Raw genomic sequence first — 18,146 nt, 5'->3', positions numbered from 1 at the left:
GTTCTACATCTGTTTGATGGGGTGATTTTAATTCTGGAAGCATGAAGCTCTTTCCAATAACACCAAAGTCAAAACCTCCCAGTTAATAAATAATAGATGAATATTTAAATGACACAAAAGCGTTTTTACATGTCACAGAAGCTGTGTAATTTTACAATCCATCCACTCAAAAAAGGGTTCAATCAATTTCAGTGATTTTCTTTAATTTAATCATATTTATCTAAATTGAATCCAGTTGCCTAAGTAACCATGTAGAGTGGGATGCAAAAGTTTGGGCAACCTTGTTAATAGTCATTATTTTCCTGTATTAATCATTGGTTGTTACAATAGAAAATGTCAGTTAAATATATCATATAGGACAGCGGTCCCCAACCTTTTTTGAAAACCATACATTTCACACCTGAGCCTCAACTCTCCCGGCCCGGTACCAAACGACTCATGGACCGGGACCGGTCCGAGGCCCGGGGGTTGGGGACCGCTGATATAGGAGACACACACAGTGATCTTTGAGAAGTGAAATGAAGTTTATTGGATTTACAGAAAGTGTGCAATAATTGTTTAAACAAAATCAGGCAGGTGCATAAATTTGGGCACTGTTGTCATTTTATTGATTTCAAAACCTTTAGAACTAATTATTGGAACTCAAATTGGCTTGGTAAGCTCAGGGACCCCTGACCTACATACACAGGTGAATCCAATAATGAGAGAGTATTTAAGGGGGTCAATTGTAAGTTTCCCACCTCTTTTAATTTTCTCTGAAGTGTAGCTTCAGAGTATCGTAGTTAGTAGAGTAGTTCAATATGATATATTTAACTGAAACTTTTTATTGTAGCAACCAACAATATATACAGGAAAACAATGACTATTACCAAGGTTGCATCCCACTGTAAAGCATTTCCTCATATGTCACATGTCAATCTATTCTTTATTTCACTCTCATCTGTAATAATTTCACTCGCTAACTTTCAAATTAAACACCAGTTATTTTTGCTCATTCTTACTTGAACTGGTGGAAAGTTATTCATCACCTATTGCCACTGGCTGATGCATCACTTCCTGTGTGGACGCAGGAGAGATCGGCTACACAGACATCTTGAATCAGGATGTCTGATTGTGTGGTAGGCTGCTGGACAATGTGGGTAAAAGCAGATGAACAGTCAAAGCTGAATGATTCATGTATTCCAGTAATTCTTTTAAAAAAAGTCTGAAATGCTAATTTAACTGAGTTTCCAGGGAGTAACAGAAAAGGAGGCCACTGGGCTTTAGAGCCGCCTCAGTGTGAGTAGTTGTTTCTCAGGAAAGTGTATAATTAACTCAGGAAATCACTTCCTTTTTCACGCTTTGTTTTTACACTTTTAGACAAGCGCTGGACAAAAGAAGTATTTGTGCTAACAGAATTGTTAGCTAACTTACAGATACATAATATTATACTGCTTTAAAAACTACAAATGCTACTTCAATTACCCACAATCCTGTTTATTAGAGCTGCTTTTAGTACAACCGCAAAAATAGTCTTTAATGTATGTATTGCTAAGCAGTTTACATGCAATTCTATACGTACTACTACAAATACAATATGCTGTTGACATTACTGTTGACATTATATATGTTTGTACTTCAGTCACTATAGTTAGTCATGTGATACTGTTATAAATAGTGCTACCACATCCACTTAGTGCCTTGTGGATGCAGCCCTTAAAGTTTCAGACATGCTTTCAATTTTTAGCTTAATAGGTTTCAGACTCTCTTAAGCTGCACTTCACATGTTCAAAGGGTTCCAGCTGACACTTGAAGCACATCACATTTTTATATGACGTTTTACATCATAAGTACGCAGCTGTTTTCTTACAATCCTGATAATACACAAAATGTCAATTTATGTCCTGCAGTAGACAAAAATGCATGAAAATGTATTTTGGGGGTTAAATGTGAAACAATTCAAATTGTCCACAAAAGCAACATCTTTCAGCTTATGGGTAAAGAAGTCTTTCAGTGAGCTTTTGCCCGTTGGGACTGGATCACCTTGTTCTGAAATAAAACACAAGCAATGAGTACGGAGAAGAAGCAGTACAGTGGTGGAACTTTAAACAGTGGTAGTGTTGGTGCTGTAGTATTAGCAGTAGTTGCTGCTGTAGTATTAGCAGTAGCAAACATAGAACAGTTATCAGAGATTAGGGTGGATGTGGCTCAGCTTATACAATACGTCATTAAACTGCCCACATATCAGAGAGTACACATTTCACTCAGGGTGTACATGTAACAATTACTAAGTGAGACAAAACAAAATGCTGTATGAATATGTTTGAATGGAGAAACCCAGTGGTCTCAACTGTTAGCTTGTCCTTCAAATGTTGATTTGTCCCATTTTGAAACCTTGAAGTGATTATTTTCACTCTTGTCTCTGTTTTTGTTTGTTTGTTTTTAATGGAGCTAGAAGTGACCACTGTAAACTCATCAGGAAAATGTTAACTGAGCTCAGAGATCAAGTGAGGAATAATTTCATAGGTCGAAAACAGGTTAATTTTCTCATAGAGATTTCTATAAAATCATATTTTTAACCAGAGGTGTTAAAAGCAAAAGGATCAATGTTATAAAATTTCTTTTGCATCTTTATTACACAATTTACTTTTAGATTTAACTATTACTACTACACTAACTATTACTATCAGGTCTTCTACAGTACTAGTTTTTGAACATTAGCGGTCACAGTATCAGTTTTATCGATGAGAGCAGTGGTTTGTTTACCTGCGCAGCCCTCAGTGTGTCTGTGTTCTCATAGATGTGAAGTGAAACATTATTCTTCTGGATCCTTCTGGATTTTCTCTTCAAACACAACACTGTAAAAACAGCACCTGCAACAGACCACTGAGTCACGTCACCATCAAACTCACAATTACACAAGATGTGTGGACTGGTCTGATAAATGTTTCTCAGTCACTTTACTTTAGTGTGATTATGTTCATTAGAAAAATGACCAGGCTTCAGATAAACACTTATAGATTTGGTAGAGAGTCTGTTCAAGTGTCTTATCTATGATGGCTCACTTACCCAGTATTACAAAGACAACAACAGTAACAGAGACACAGATGATGATGAGCTGACTGAGTCTGCAGTCGATTTGGGGGTCGGTGATGTTTAGGGTGACATCTGACAAAAAAAGAGGAAAGATGAGCTGAGAAACTGTTAGATTCACAAGTCATGACCTTTCTTTGCGTTTTCACTAGAGTAAAGCTCACACTTTAAAACTGTTTTTGAACTTTATTATTATTTAGAAGTGATCAACTATAAGCGTCAATAGCTAGCAAACAGTTTTGTAAAGCAGTGGATATGTACGCGTTATGTTTGTTTTTCTTGCTCATCAGGTTCAGATGATTGAGAGGTCTCATTGTCATTCTCACAGTGCACTGGAAGTTTTCATTTTTAAGTGTGCATGGTGAAGTGTTTTATTTTTAATTACCATCTTTTTTAAAGTTAAACAGGTCTTTAGTTTTTTTTGTAACCAGATGTAACCAGATAAAGTGCAAATGAAACTAACCAGTGAGATTCAAAGACACAGCATCCAAACACGAGACAACTTCTTGGTTGGTAAACTTGTTACGTTATTTATTATCTCCTGTCCTAAAGTGGACTCAATCACCACCAACAACACCAAGGACACCTTGAGAGAATTTACTTTTTGTTTTTTAAAAGAGAGAAAATAGCTATGTGTACACATCGCATGCTAGACGCTTCCTTGAATTTGTGGTGAAAGTGAGTGTCACCAAATCAAGTGTTAGATATGTTCAGATCAACTACTTTGACCTTTAAAGTGGAAAGCTTAGAAAAGACAAAAAAAGTAGTAGATGTGATAAACTGTGGATTCAGTAAATTTCCAGATGAGTGAATTCTGTTTAATTTTAGGACTTACTTTTTTTTTTTTTTTAGAATAATTATGTGTGTTTATTTACAATATGTTCACTGACTGCAGCATCTACACTGTTGGATGTTGACACTTCAAAGCTATGTTAATGAGTACTTTCTCTCATCAACATAGAAGGTAAGCACAGTAAAATGGAAATGACTTTTCCATCAGTAACACACCATCAGCTACGTATGCATATGCACATGTGTGTATTACCATTGATGCACCCTTTCCACTTACATAATAAATGAATTGGACCCTGAACTGGTTCCAAATTTAACCCGCTGAGTGTAACAGACAGATGCAAAAGAGCTGCACATTAAAATTTTTAGAATATTTGTTTAATCGGCTCACTCAGCGCAGCTTCCTGCTGGCTTGTTCCCTCGAAGAACAATGCTAAGCTGGTAAAAACGTGTTCCCTCACTTGTTTATCACCAACAACCATTCCCATTTGTGCTGCTCAACGGTGTTCTGCAGGTTGGAGTTGAGAACAAATATTGATATTTAAAAATAACCATCCATCCATCCATCCATCCATCTTCAACCGCTTATCCGAGGCCGGGTCGTGGGGGCAGCAGCCTAAGCAAAGAGGCCCAGACCTCCCTCTCCCCAGCCACCTCCTCCAGCTTATCCGGGGGAATACCAAGGCGTTCCCAGGCCAGCCGAGAGATATAATCTCTCCAGCGTGTCCTGGGTCTGCCCCGGGGCCTCCTCCCGGTGGGACATGCCTGGAACACCTCACCCAGGAGGCGCCCAGGGGGCATCCTTGTCAGATGCCCGAACCACCTCAGCTGACTCCTTTCGATGTGGAGCAGCAGCGGCTCTACTCTGAGCCCCTCCCGGATGGCCGAACTTCTCACCCTATCTCTAAGGGAGAGGCCAGCCACCCTTCGGAGGAAGCTCATTTCCGCCGCTTGTATCCGCGATCTCGTTCTTTCGGCCACTACCCACAGCTCGTGGCCATAGGTGAGGGTAGGGACGTAGATCGACCGGTAAATTGAGAGCTTCGCTTTTACACTCAGCTCCCTCTTCACCACCATGGACCGGTGCAGCGTCCGCATTACAGCAGCTGCAGCCCCAATCCGTCTGTCAATCTCCGGCTCCCTTCTTCCATCACTCGCGAACAAGACCCCGAGATACTTGAACTCCTCCACTTGGGGCAGGAACTCATCCCCGACCCGGTTTAAAAATAACCTAACCACATAATGCAGTATTTTCATACACACAACAAGACCTCACATTCAACAGAAATAGAGGAAAATATTTCAGAAAGTGGCAAACAGAATGTTAACTCTGAGATGTGCTGATACAAAATGTAATGTACTGCAAAGAAATCCAGACCTAAACACCAGCGAGACGCAAAGAAAGCTGTTCAAATAAAATTAAAATCAGTCAATTTAAAAAAAAAAAAAAAAAAGCCCATGATGCGAGAATGAAGCTACTTCACACTGTGTTACTCCATACAGGACGTAATGTAAAACAAAACAAAAACTTTGCCACTTACTTGACACTGTCAGGTTTTTCAAAGTATGCTTTACCACTAACGGATCATGGGGCCTGAACAATAAATAATAAAGTTAAATAAACTCTGGCACTTACCTGAGATGACGCGGAAAGTCCCCACAAACTGAATGCTGCCTCCTCTCTTGATGGCACAGAAGTAAAGCCTGCAGTCCTCTGCTGTCAAGCTTTTAATCACGAGTTTGTTTCCCAGGATTAAAAATTTGGTTTCAAAACCAGGAGAGTAGTAGGTAGAGTCTGCTGAGGAAAAACTGCGACCGATACCTGCTCTGAACTGACTGTAGATCTCCATGTACCAGTATGGGTCTGATGTCTGATTGGAGCAGGTTAGAGTGATATTGGTCCCCAGCTCTCCTCCGACCTCGGTCACGTTCTCGGCCTCTGCACAGAGCAGAAGTACCAACAGGATCATCCACAGGAGAACCATGATCAGCTTCAGCATCCACAACAAGACGGAGTCGTCTGAAAGCAGCTCAGCTCTGATGGGACAGACAAAGAAGTGCTCTGTACTTCCTACTTTACATGGTGAGTTTGGCTGATGTCACATCTGAATTAAAAAAAAAAGAAGAAAATAAAAACCACTGACACCTCAGAGGAAATGAAACCTTTTCAACCTTCAGAGAGCACTGTGCAGTTCAGGTTAACACTGCTTTTAAAGTTAATCTGACTCTAACACCTCTGTGCTGCTTCCTTCTGCTGCTCCCACTGACAGCAGTAAAACTACTTCATTTACTTGTACTTGAGCAAGAAAACATTAACGCAAGCAAAGCAAATGAACCAATCATAAAACTATCTTAATGACTGAGTCAGCTGTTGTCTGCTGTAGCCTGCTTTTCCTGTGATCAAAGTCTCTGTCTTGCACTCCCTCCCTGTTTATAAATGTTAGTGTTCTTAACAGATTCAGATTCTGACCATTACCTTATAATGATGATGAAGAAGATCATTTCTTTGTGAAACTAGTATCTTTGAAAATACTCCATTACAACTAGCACATCTGCCTCATTTAAGGATTTAACACCTCATCATATCTGAGAGAGAAATATGTGTGATATGCATTTATGATAACTGAACATCCACTTGTGGTGTTTGGGCTTTGACTGCACCAGTGTCTACAGGCAGAGAGACAGACCTGCTTAAACGTGATGTGGTTATAGCAGTTATTCAGCATTCACAGGATTGGTGGTGTGATTCTCCACTCATAGGTTCCTACACAGCTGAGTTATGATGCATTCATTCAGTTGCACCTGAAAACTCTCCGACATGTATTTCTGTTCTTTATGACAATCACTGATGATACTGTGGGAATTTCAGTGAAAGTATTCAGATGAATTACACAATATTACTGTCATTCTTATGCATTATTATGATCTCAAATAGGAGCTGATAATGTGTGTTTGACTAAATCTCAAAAAAACTAAATATGCACTGATGTACAAAATTACACCAGGTGTTTTTTTTCTGAAACAGAAAGAAAAAGGTACTGAACTCACAGCTTTAACACAAGCAACCGCAAAAGCAGCTATGTGCATCTTTCATCATTAACATCTCATAGGTTCATTTTTAGTTTTGTTAGCAGCTGTGATTTTAGCAATAGTAGCAGCTCTTACAACTGGAAACAAGAAGAAATACTCTAATAGCATCCATACTAATGTCACTGCTTCTACATGGTTTGCTTTGGTTTTGCTTTTGTTAAACCAATGATGCCACAGTGTCATAAGTGATGTATTATTGTTCATCTTGGTTGTAGTTACTTAATTTTAATACCTTTAATTTTATTTTGTGCCGATATGTTAAATATTTGAATTCTAGAGGTTTTATTTTCTTTGTATCATAACTGCGAATGCTGCAAATATCTGTAATGGAGTAGCTGTTGACTCTACTAATGATATTACACCCACCCACTATGAAAACAATGAGGGCGGTAATCAGGAAGGCTGGTCTTCTGCTGCTGCTGGTCTGAGTCAGTGCATGAAGTGATACCTGGAGACAGAACAACTGAGATAAGTTTAAGATGAACTGAAAATTTTAAATCATGAATAAAAGCAAGAAATTTCTGTCTCCAGCTGCCCTTTGACCTCGGTCACATCCTCTGCCTCTGCTCAGAGCAGAACCATCCACAGGTGAACAATGATCAGCTCCAGCAACAACAACAAGTCTGAGTCGTAGCTCAGCTCTGTGACTGACGGTGAAGTGTTCCACACTTCCTTCTTTACACGCTCGTTTTGGCTTTTTTTGATAAAACAGCAAACCACAAATACCAACTTTGTGAAAGCCATCTGCCTTTCCCTCTGCTGCCCTGCAGACACACTTACATAGGCTCATGGACTCCCTGCACGCACATTCACATCCAGTCACTGTACTCACAGACTTCTCCATTTATCTTTTTTAAATCTTTTCATTTATCTTTTTTTGTTTTACTTTATCACAGAGGGCACCACTGCAATTTTGTTATGTTATAGCAACATAATGACAATAAGTAAATCTTGTTTAGCAGAACTAACAGCAGGTCTAAAGTAGTGTGAAGTAAACTCTAAATAATCAAACACCAGAGCTGGTGGGCTTCAGCTGTTCAACAAAGATGATCTGATCAAGTGGCTCCATCTTGTGTCTCTAAGTTGCTTTTGCAGAAAAAACTCCTGAAACCTTAAATAAAAATGATAGTTGACACACAATCTGTAGTGTGGTAGTTTTCTTAATCAGCACTAAATTTGCTGTACCACTCGGACATTAGTCTGAGTCTATTTATAGAAAGATTTAAATCAAAATTTATGAAGTATTCGGTTCCACAGAAGGCCAAAAATGCACAAATGTAACCTGGAAACTGGAAGTCAGTTTTTAGTCCAAGGGAAGATGAACAGAAAATGATGCTCCTCATCCTTAAACACAGCACACAAGTACTCAGTACACTGTGACTATTATCAGTATTATTTTGGGGAGAAACGTTTCTCCCACTCTGAGAAAATGAGATTATTGCTCACTAAAATGACTTTATACATTGAAAATGGTTAACAGTAACTGGTGTCAGTGGTGTAGGCATCACTGACTTTTAGACCTTTAAAGTAAAAACTTTGTACTTACTGACTGAGTGAAAAGTGTCCACAAAGTGAAGTTTGCTGTTTGTCGTCATGCCATAGAGACAAAGCCTGCAGTTCTCTCCTGAAAGGTTTTCAGTGACAAGTTTCCCAAGATTAAAAAATTGGTTTCAAAATCAGGAGAGCAGTAAGAAGATCACACAAAAGACCACAGTTGATATGAGCTTTGAATTGACTGTAGATCTCCTCGAACATCCAGAATGAGATGGAGTCGTCTAAAAGCAGCTCAGTTCTGATATAACTGGCAGAGAAGCGCTGTTTTCTGTTTCCTGTGGTCATTTCATCTGATGTCACACTTGATAAAAAAGTCCTCCAAAATTACAAAGTGACTCACAGGAAGTCAAACTTGTGCAGCTCTAATTGGAGCTAAGATATTACTACTGTGCTAATACATAGCCTTTCAGCTGCTTTCTGCTGTTGGCTGATGAATTTAAGCTGTAATAAAATAACACAGTGAAGTGGTGTGACCATTTAACAAAAAAATGTCCACAAGGTTTACACCACCTCCCAAATCATTATGTAAATTATATTTAAGTGTCACAAAGATTAATATGTTTTCAATTAAACTCATGGATGGCATTGTGCCTCAGGGCTCTTTGGATCACTGAAATCAATCTCGGGCACCTATGATCATTATTTTGCCAGATGAGCCTATTTAAGGAAAAACTAATTAAGATGGATGTTCCACATCACTAAGCAGACCAGCATTTTCAAACAATAAGGGAAAGAAACCGGATCTCTCTGCTGCTGAAAAGCGTGAAACAGTTGAATACCTTGGATAAGAAATGAAAACCTTAAATATTTCACAAAAACTTAAGCGTGATCATTGTACCTTTAAGAGATTTGTTGCTGATTCACAGCACACGGGGTTCGTGCAGATAAAGGCTCCTGGACAAAGGTTTCTGTCAGACATACATCGGATTAAGACAGCAGCTGCTAATAGGCCATTAAGAAAGCAGCAAACAAATATTTGAAGCTGTTGGTGAGCCTGGAACCCCGTGAATGTCAAGATGTAGGATCCTCCAGAAACTTGCAGTTATGTGTAAGCCTTCTATTCAGCCACCCCTAACCAGTGCTCACAAGCAGAAACGGCTGCAGTGGACCCAGAACTACATGAAAACTAATTTTCAAACAGTCTTGTTCACTATTGAGTGCCGTGCAACCCTGGATGGTCCAGATGGATGGGTTAGGGTTGGTGGATAGTTGGTGGACAGCAACCATATTCCAAAAAGGCTGCGATGTCAGCAAGGAGGTGGTGGAGTCATGTTTTGAGTCAGAATCACGGGGGGGACAGCTGGCCGGCCCCTTTAGGATCCCTGAAGGTGTAAAAATGATCTCTGCAAAGTATGTGGAGTTTCTGACTGATCACTTTCTTCCATGGTAGAAAGAGAAGAACCGTGCTTTCTGCAAGGAAATCATCTTCATGCAAGACAATGCACCATCTCATGCTGCAAGAAACACCACTGCATCATTCACTGCTATCAGCATAAAAGGGGAGAAACTTGTGGTGTGACCCCCAGAGCATAAGTTCTGATCTATGAGAGTGGGAGGCAGTTCATATCCATAAAAGGGTGAGAGACGAGGCAGATTACACACTTAAATGTGTCCGATTGAGATGCTGTGTTATGACCTTAAAAAGTTCCACTCATGCTTAAACACACTCTAGTGTGGCTGAATTACAACAATTATATAAAGATGAATGTACCAACATTTCTACACAGTTGCCAGTTATCGCAAACACTTAATTGCAGTTGTTGCTGCTAAGGGTGGCCCAACCATTTAGCAGGAAATCGCTTTTCCACACATTTTTCCCCCTTGATAACAAACACCTTCATGTAGAAGATGTGTCTTGTTTATTTGAAAAATTATTCTGATATTTAAATTTGTCTGATGATCTGAAATATTTAAGTGTGACAAAAATATTACAAAATAGGAAATCAGTAAGTGGGCAAGCACTTTTTCACACAACTGTAGCTTATATAGTTTTCTAGTCTGGTGAAACAAATCTATCCACCATGATTACTGAGTAGCATAAGAACATTACACAATCAACAGGGAAAGTGCTATTTTTGTGATACATAGATATATCTGAAACGTTTTTGTACATTTTTGTAACTTTTCCAGTGTCTTTCCACAGATCCAATACTGTAAAACTCCAACAACATGATCTACATCACCTGGTGGTACTGATACTACAAATCCAACTCCACCTTACACTTTTAGTTTGATCTCCGTATTACCCTTTCTGCAAGTCTGCATTTCCAAGAATGTGCTAGTGGTGTTGTAAAACGTCTGTTAATATATGACCACATCTTTTGCTCAGTGGAAATGTTGTAAACTGAACCCTTAAAATCTCAAGCCTTCTCTGCTTTCAGATGCCAACTTGACAGGGTTTTCTGTCTCCCTCTCTCTCTCTCTCTCAGTAATACAAAATGCACTTCCATGGTTACATAACTACAGCTTGCAGTTAAGTGACCATGGAAGTGCAGAAAGCTTGCTGTTTTCTCTTTTTTTAACACAATGCCAAACATTCACATGAATATAGAGTGTCACATCATAACTAGATTAAAAAAGTCTAACAATGCTGCTGAAACACCACATGGAAGCCATTTATTTTCTCCCTAAAGATGATATGAATACATTAATATTTGTGGTTTTTAAGTCAAATGTCATTTTCAAAGAGAATCTGACAACTATGGATCAGTAAACAACATCTCTTCAACTTTGAGAGACACCACACAGTCAAAATAAATAAATAAACAAAAACCTTTGGTACTTACTTGATATTGGTCAGAAAATGTCCACAAAATGCATTATATAATTTATTTTCCTGCCACACAAGTAAAGCCCGTAGTCCTCTACTCTGAAATCTAAAGTGACAAGTCTGTTTTCCAAGGTTGACAAGTTGGTTGCAAAATTTGAAAAGCAGTAGATAGAGTCTGAAGAAAAACTGTGGCGGAAACATGTTGACGTTGTTGTTGAAGTAAACACTAAAGTAAAACACTAGGAGAAAAGTCTGTAAGTTTCCACAAGTGTTGGTTTTAGGTTCAACACTATCTGAAGCCCCACTGGATCAGGTTAAAGTGAAATCTCTCCTCAGCTCTCCTTTAATATCAGTCATGTTCTCTGCATCTGCGCAGAGCAGAACCGCCAACATGATCCACAGGAAAACCGCGATCAGCTTCAGGATCCAGAACAAGACAAAGTCGTCTTAAAAAAGCCTATTACAGTAAAGACTATTAATTTATTTTATTTTTTTCGGTGGCATCATTCGGGTTGGGAGTGGATCACCCTTGGCTGGAAAAGAACAGAAGGAATTAGTTCAACAAGGTAGTAATCTCAGGAACCAGCACAGACAAGCACAGGAAATCAGGAATAAGGGAATATAATAATGAAAAAAAAATGTTAACAAAAGTAAACAAAACAAAAACAAAATGTTCCAAGTTTGTAAGATTAGCACTCACAGTTCCATTTCATTTCTTAGTAATAGCAGCAATTGCTTACCGGAGCCTGAACCACCTCTGATTCATCAGAGATTTGAACTGAAACATTATCCCCCTGGTTGCTGCAGCCTTTCCTCTTCAAAGACAGCGTTACAAAAACAATCCCTGCCAACAGATCACTGGGTCACTTTACCTTCAGACTCACATTAGTACAAGACGTCTCGTGACGAATGAACAAATCTGATCTTTAAACTCTGAACAGCGCTGAAGTGAACTGTTCATGATGCAGAGATCCAACTTTATGCTGATGATAAACTAGTTTCTGTGTACAGCTGCAAAAAATATCTTACAAGAGTTAATTCAGAAAGGGAAACATCAATCTTGTCTCAAGTTAAGTGTGTCCAACACTATACTGTTGTTTTTGAAATATCTCTAACCTTTAAGATCTACTCATGCTACCATCTTGGCTTCCACAGGAGTTACAATATGTTTTGGCTCTGGTGAATATTGGCTGTGTGACAGAAGCTGTTTGTGGACCAAGTATGGCCCAGTTAAACTTATTTACCGTAACTAACTCACCAAATACTAGAATTATGGCAGCATTAACTGAAAGAGGTATGATGAGCTGACTCAGTCTGCAGTGGTTCTGTAGGTTGCTGGAAGGCAGAATGACATCTGGAAAAAGTATGTGAAAAAAGATTACATTAATACATTTTAAATTTATGTTTACAAGTCATCAAGGGTTTTTTTTTACTGTTGCAAAGTACTGTAGTAAAACCCAGTTGTTCACATTTCCAACAAACTTTTCAAAGATTAGGTCGCAGTCTAATCCTTTTCACAGCTGGGGTTCTATTGCACTGAGATGAGCCGTCGGAGTCTAACCGCCAAATAACTATCAAAATTCTGTTCATCAGTAAATCTTCTTTATTCTTTGGTCTGTAAATGGTCTGTATTTTGTATAGCGCTTTACTTGGTCCTAAGGACCCCAAAGCGCTTTACACTATACACAATCAACCACCCATTCACACACACATTCACACACTGGTGATAGCCACAGCCGCCCTGGGGCGCACTGACAGAGGCGAGGCTGCCAGACACTGGTGCCACCGGGCCCTCTGACCACCACCAGTAGGCAACGGGTGAAGTGTCTTGCCCAAGGACACAACGACCAAGACTGTCGGAGCCGGCGCTCGAAACGGCAACCTTCCGATTACAAGACGAACACCCAACTCTTGAGCCACAATCGCCAGATTCTTTCTAATAATCTCTCCAGATTGAAATACTATGTGAAACTGGCAAGATTTGTAGACACTGAAAACAAGACGTAGAAAGTTTCTGTGAAGCAACCTGAACGTTTAAGGTCAAGGTCAAATGTATTTATTCAGCACATTTCCAGACAGACAATGCTGCAAAAAGTGCTTAACAATATAAAAATGCCATTAAAAAGACACAAAACAGTGAGTTAGTGAACAGCCGTAGACACTGGAAGAGACTTTTTTATCAGTGATATGGGGACCAGAGACTGAGAAGGTCAATGAAATATGGCAGCTTAAAGTAATGGGCAAAGTAACTCATGGTGAAGTGGAAACCTCTGAAACTAATCTTACCAAAGAGGCCAGTGAAAAACACAGTCGATCAACAAAGATCCTGGTGTCAGAGACAACCACAAGGTTTGCTTTTGTATTCATTAGATTTATTGGAAAAATTAGACATTTCTGATTCTCAGATCACATATAGATACTAGTAAAAGAACTCTCTGTGTCCTATTTAAATGTACTGGGTAAGTGTCAGTTTTCATTGCATAGAGTAAATCTTGTAAAGGGTTATGATTTAATCTAACCTATCATTCCCAAACCTATCCACGTGTTCTGCAGAACATTAGCAATGTGAACGTGAAAAGGAAAAAACAAAATAAAAAGTGACATCTAAACAACACACCAAGATCTCAAACAGAACAGAAATGATAAACTATCACCTGATAAACTCGTTACTTACTTTTTCTGTCATATGGTGGACTCCAGTGCATATCACCACTTTATCTCGAGGTGTGTTTAGAGCCAGTACACAGTAACTTTAAAATGGACAGTCTTTATAACATACAAAAAAGAAAGCAATTTTGACCTGTGAAACTTACTACATGAGTTAATTTCCTCATATGTTCACTTTAGCACTTGCTAGTGCAACAGACAATAAGAGGCCGGACATAAAAACAAGATAAAAACAATTTGCTAGAAATAATCAAAAAGCCTGAACATTAGGTTCAGTCAAATAAGCTTTTTCTTTTAATGTTTTGGAGACAGACGAGGGAGAAAGTCGCAACAAAATACCTTTTTTCTTTTTCTACAACAGAAGTCAAGCCTGCAGTTTTCTGCTGTGAAGTTTGAGTTTGTTTCCTGTGATTGAAAACATGATTTCAAAATCAGAAGAGCAGTAAGTAGCGTCTGTTAGAGACATGCTGTGTCTTGGTTCCATTCTGCACCTTTGCACAGAGACTGTGGTGTTGACCGACAAGAGCTCTACACTTCTTTCTGAAAATGATGACTTGGGTGTTGTACCCACAAACACCTCAAGCCTGACAGGAAGTGAAACTTTTTCCATCTCCAGACAGTACTGTGCAATTTGGGTTAATACTGTGTTTGACTGACTGGATCCTTCAGGTGTAAAGTTGCATAGACTTAATGTCATGGGCCTGGGTCTGTGTACCCAGAGATCACGGGTTTTTTTTGGGCTGGCGATCCTCGCAGGTCATCCTGGGTCTGGGTTAGGCTTACTCAGCTCATGTGTTTTGTTTTGTGCTTGCCCGCTGCTTGCAGGGGTATGTGTGTGTGTAGGTGTATTTGTTTCCGGTAGGCCGGTTTACAGGCACTGTGAGGCCTGGTGAGTGCTGGCCAAGAGGCCAGGAGACTGCCACACCTGAGGAGGATAATGACACACTCCTCAGCTGGTCAGCCTCGTCTGGAGGGAGCTACTTAGGAGAGTGGCTGAGCTCTCTTTGACGTTGGATCGTTGTGTGGGAAAACGGAAGGATGAGCAAGCACAAGGAAACAGAGAGACAGAGCGGAGAAACGGACCAACATCATTGGGGGAGAAACTGCACGGGATTCAGGGACACGTACTAACTTGGAGCACGCCCAGAAGACAGCTCATGTGTTTTGTTTTTGCACTGTAAATAAACGCACTGCTTTCATTGAAAGAGTCTGGCATTTGGGTCCTGCATTTGCAACCCTGACACTTACCTGCTACTATGGCCTTCCTAACCTCAGAAGGAAAGAAGAAAGAATAACTGCCTACAAGACCGGTCTGCACACTTTACCTCACAATAGGAAAACAGACTATTTCCTGCAATACTCTTGCTGCTGTGTATTTACTACATCTGCAGTTGTGGTAAATACCTGCAGCCTGGAATGTGTGAAGATGCAGCATATATTCCATTAATGTATTTTCCACTCTCTCATTTTACAGCCGTATTCTCCACAACCCATTGGCGCCCACTTCAGTCATAACCCTAAATGCACACATCTAGATCCACCCACTTCACTTCAGTAAAGTTAACTTCATCTGTCACTGAATTTCATCATAATCTCAAGAAATGATCTGTGATCATTACATCTCAGCCGGTCTATTCCTTTGTTGATATCATTAAGATTTGTTTCAGATAATTTCAATATACTGAATGCTTAAAAAAAACAATGGCAATGGAGACTTTAGACTGTAACTTAATTTAAAAAAATGCATTAAAATGAGGCAAATGCATTTTAGCAAATTGTACATTTTAAATCCACCCAATTGAGAGATAAATGTGTATACTCAGGCCACCTTACAGAAATTTAGAGCAGAAAAGGTAAGGCAGCTGTTTGAATCGAATTTTCACTTACCTTTTATTTTAACTGCTTAACATTCATTAGGTCTCAGTTACCTCTTTAAAGAAAGCAGTATAATTAGTCTTAGATTCACATGTACCCAATTTACATCCCCAAATGGAAACATAAAGAAAGTTAAGATAATTTATTCCTGGAAACAGAACTGATACGAAGCAGTGGGTGACAATGTCCTTTGTGAAACCACAACAGATGAAACATAAACTTGTGAGAATGTGTCATAGGCTGGTAAAGGAAAATATCTTCCATTTGCAATGCACTAAGAGTTTGGTTATTCTTTTAGAAACTAGATGATGTCACCTTTCAGATACAAACTCAGACAGATTGTGGTCTTACATATTTTCTGTCCAAAGCCTTTCAATATGGGTATAACCAAAGAGGCCAAAATCCCACGGCTGCACCTGCCGTTCAGCTCCCTTTTTCTAGAGTAAGTGCAGAGACAAAGATGTGGCCACATAAACCGGACCTGAGATGCTACTCTCAAGCTGTGCACTCCTCTGGAAGAGACTGTCTGGTTTCAATATATTGGAGTGAACAGAGTGAAACTTCTGGTGATAACACATCTGCAGCCTGATGTTAGCTAAACTGAGAAGACCCACAGGCAGCATCGATGACTGAGACATCTATAAAACCAGGTGGATGTTCACTTTAACCACAATTTTTCCCCAATGCATTGGTTTTAAGTTCAAGATATTTTGATGGTACAAAGAGACAATGAGTCTGTCACTTTGATAGTACGAAAGGGGGAGTGGGCATTTTTGTTTTTGACGTGGCCAATCCGAGCAGGGAGCTGTTTCTACATGCACCCTATGGTTTCCTTTGCAAAAAATAAGTGCTGCCACAAACCACCACCTCACATAGGCACAACTAACAAAAATGATCCAAATGTAGACATTTTATCTATTATCCATGTGTCACCTCTGCACCAAGTTTGAGATGCAATCAGTCTTTTCAAAATATGCTTTACTGCTAATGGATCATAGGCCTGAAGAATAACTAATCCTACAACAATAAAGTTAAATAAACTTTGTACTTACCTGAGACAAGGCGAAAAGTCTCCACAAACTGAATGCTGCCTCCTCTCTTGATGGCACAGAAGTAAAGCCTGCAGTCCTCTGCTGTCAAGTTTTTAATCACGAGTTTGTTTCCCAGGATTAAAAATTTGGTTTCAAAATCAGGAGAGCAGTAGGTAGAGTCTGCTGAGGAAAATCTGCGGTTGATACATGCTCTGAACTGACTGTGGATCTCCATGTACCAGTGTGGGTCTGATGTCTGATTGGAGCAGGTTAGAGTGACATTGGTCCCCAGCTCGTCTCTGACCTCGGGCATGTTCTCGGCCTCTGCACAGAGCAGAAGCACCAACAGGATCATCCACAGGAGAACCATGATCAGCTTCAGCATCCACAACAAGACGGAGTCGTCTGAAAGCAGCTCAGCTCTGATGAGTTAAATGGTGACTCTGATCAGCGATAGGAAACCTCAAACACCAAGTAATTTATAGGACATGTTGACATCCAGCCCACAGTTTGGGTTAGTATGATGTCACAAACCAAGACCCACAGCTGAATGTGATGCACATCAAAACCAATTACAACACTGTTTTACTTTAAATGAAAGAAACCATAGAACTTAAACTGGTTTGTGATCAGTAAGTCAATGCAGACAATTTTGTGTATTGTTTTCTCTCCTCCACTACTGTAGGCGGCAATGTTCATTTTCTCTGCTGTTTTTGCTTGTGGAAGCTGCAGGTGGAAGCTGATCTTTGCTTGGAAACTGAATGGCTTTTGCTATATATTGCCCCCTGTCAAGCCTGGCTGGGGCCCTGACTGTTTCCTGTTTCTAACTAAGTTGTGTGTTTAGTTGTGTATTGTGTGTTATAAAGTGAGTTATAAAGTGCATCAGTGTTTCAGTGATTAAAGTGTCACCTTCAAGTACTGAAACATTAATATAACATGAACCACACCCCCATATAGTGGTAGTAGTACTATCAAGTACTACATGAGCAGATGAATAGAATCAACCTTTTGGGAGACTGATATTACAAATCCAACTCTGCGTTATGCAATCATTACTGCTATGAAAACTACAGCTCCTACTACATATAATCCTGGTTATAACTTAACATAGTCACCTCTAGTAGTCATAGTCTTTTATTACATCTACTACAGGGGTACTACTCCATTTACAATATTTTTTACTACAATTACTGGTAATATTGCTGAATTTAACTAGGTGCCAGTGCAACAAAATGATCCCTTTAAATTTCAAATACTGTTCAAAGTCTGTTTGTCAGTACAAAATGCCCTTCACA

At 39.5% G+C, this 18,146-nt stretch overlaps 2 protein-coding genes across 2 annotated transcripts; both read right to left on the bottom strand.

The window, feature by feature from the left end:
- Positions 1-1,917: 1,917 nt before the first annotated feature.
- Positions 1,918-8,549, bottom strand: LOC147301631 (uncharacterized). The gene is made up of 6 exons (XM_086283284.1): positions 8,501-8,549; positions 7,321-7,402; positions 5,501-5,901; positions 3,049-3,147; positions 2,746-2,852; positions 1,918-2,028 (listed from the first exon to the last, which is right to left on the bottom strand). Exons 1-6 carry the CDS (start codon positions 8,547-8,549, stop codon positions 1,990-1,992), a joined length of 777 nt encoding a protein of 258 aa, XP_086139410.1. The 3' UTR covers positions 1,918-1,989.
- A 3,038-nt stretch (positions 8,550-11,587) lies between these two features.
- LOC147301630 (uncharacterized) lies at positions 11,588-17,266 on the bottom strand. Its single transcript, XM_086282448.1, has 4 exons — positions 16,873-17,266; positions 12,537-12,632; positions 12,019-12,122; positions 11,588-11,695 (listed from the first exon to the last, which is right to left on the bottom strand). The coding sequence occupies exons 1-4, from the start codon at positions 17,234-17,236 to the stop codon at positions 11,588-11,590; spliced, it is 672 nt and encodes a 223-aa protein (XP_086138574.1). The 5' UTR covers positions 17,237-17,266.
- Positions 17,267-18,146: the final 880 nt, after the last annotated feature.

This window comes from Aulonocara sp. 'chitande type north' Nkhata Bay, linkage group LG23 (genome assembly GCF_057382095.1).
Source record: "Aulonocara sp. 'chitande type north' Nkhata Bay isolate Kocher_YH1m ecotype deep benthic linkage group LG23, A_spYH_male_GT1.1, whole genome shotgun sequence".
Classification (NCBI taxonomy): domain Eukaryota; kingdom Metazoa; phylum Chordata; class Actinopteri; order Cichliformes; family Cichlidae; genus Aulonocara; species Aulonocara sp. 'chitande type north' Nkhata Bay.
The sequence above is the reverse complement of the archived record's forward strand: the minus strand, read 5'-3'. Positions and strand labels throughout refer to the sequence as shown.

What these genes read in the sequence shown, in the direction of transcription:
- LOC147301631 (XM_086283284.1), bottom strand. Translation starts at nt 8,549, where the DNA reads ATGACGACAAACAGCAAACTTCACTTTGTGGACACTTTTCACTCAGTC. An exon ending in CCTCATTGTTTTCATAGTGG is followed by an intron (nt 5,902 to 7,320) that starts GTGGGTGTAATA and finishes CTGTCCCATCAG; the next exon opens with AGCTGAGCTGCTTTCAGACG. An exon ending in ACACACTGAGGGCTGCGCAG is followed by an intron (nt 2,029 to 2,745) that starts GTAAACAAACCA and finishes GTTTTATTTCAG; the next exon opens with AACAAGGTGATCCAGTCCCA.
- LOC147301630 (XM_086282448.1), bottom strand. Translation starts at nt 17,236, where the DNA reads ATGCTGAAGCTGATCATGGTTCTCCTGTGGATGATCCTGTTGGTGCTT. An exon ending in TGCCATAATTCTAGTATTTG is followed by an intron (nt 12,123 to 12,536) that starts GTGAGTTAGTTA and finishes ATCTGTTGGCAG; the next exon opens with GGATTGTTTTTGTAACGCTG. An exon ending in CAGAGGTGGTTCAGGCTCCG is followed by an intron (nt 11,696 to 12,018) that starts GTAAGCAATTGC and finishes TGGATCCTGAAG; the next exon opens with CTGATCGCGGTTTTCCTGTG.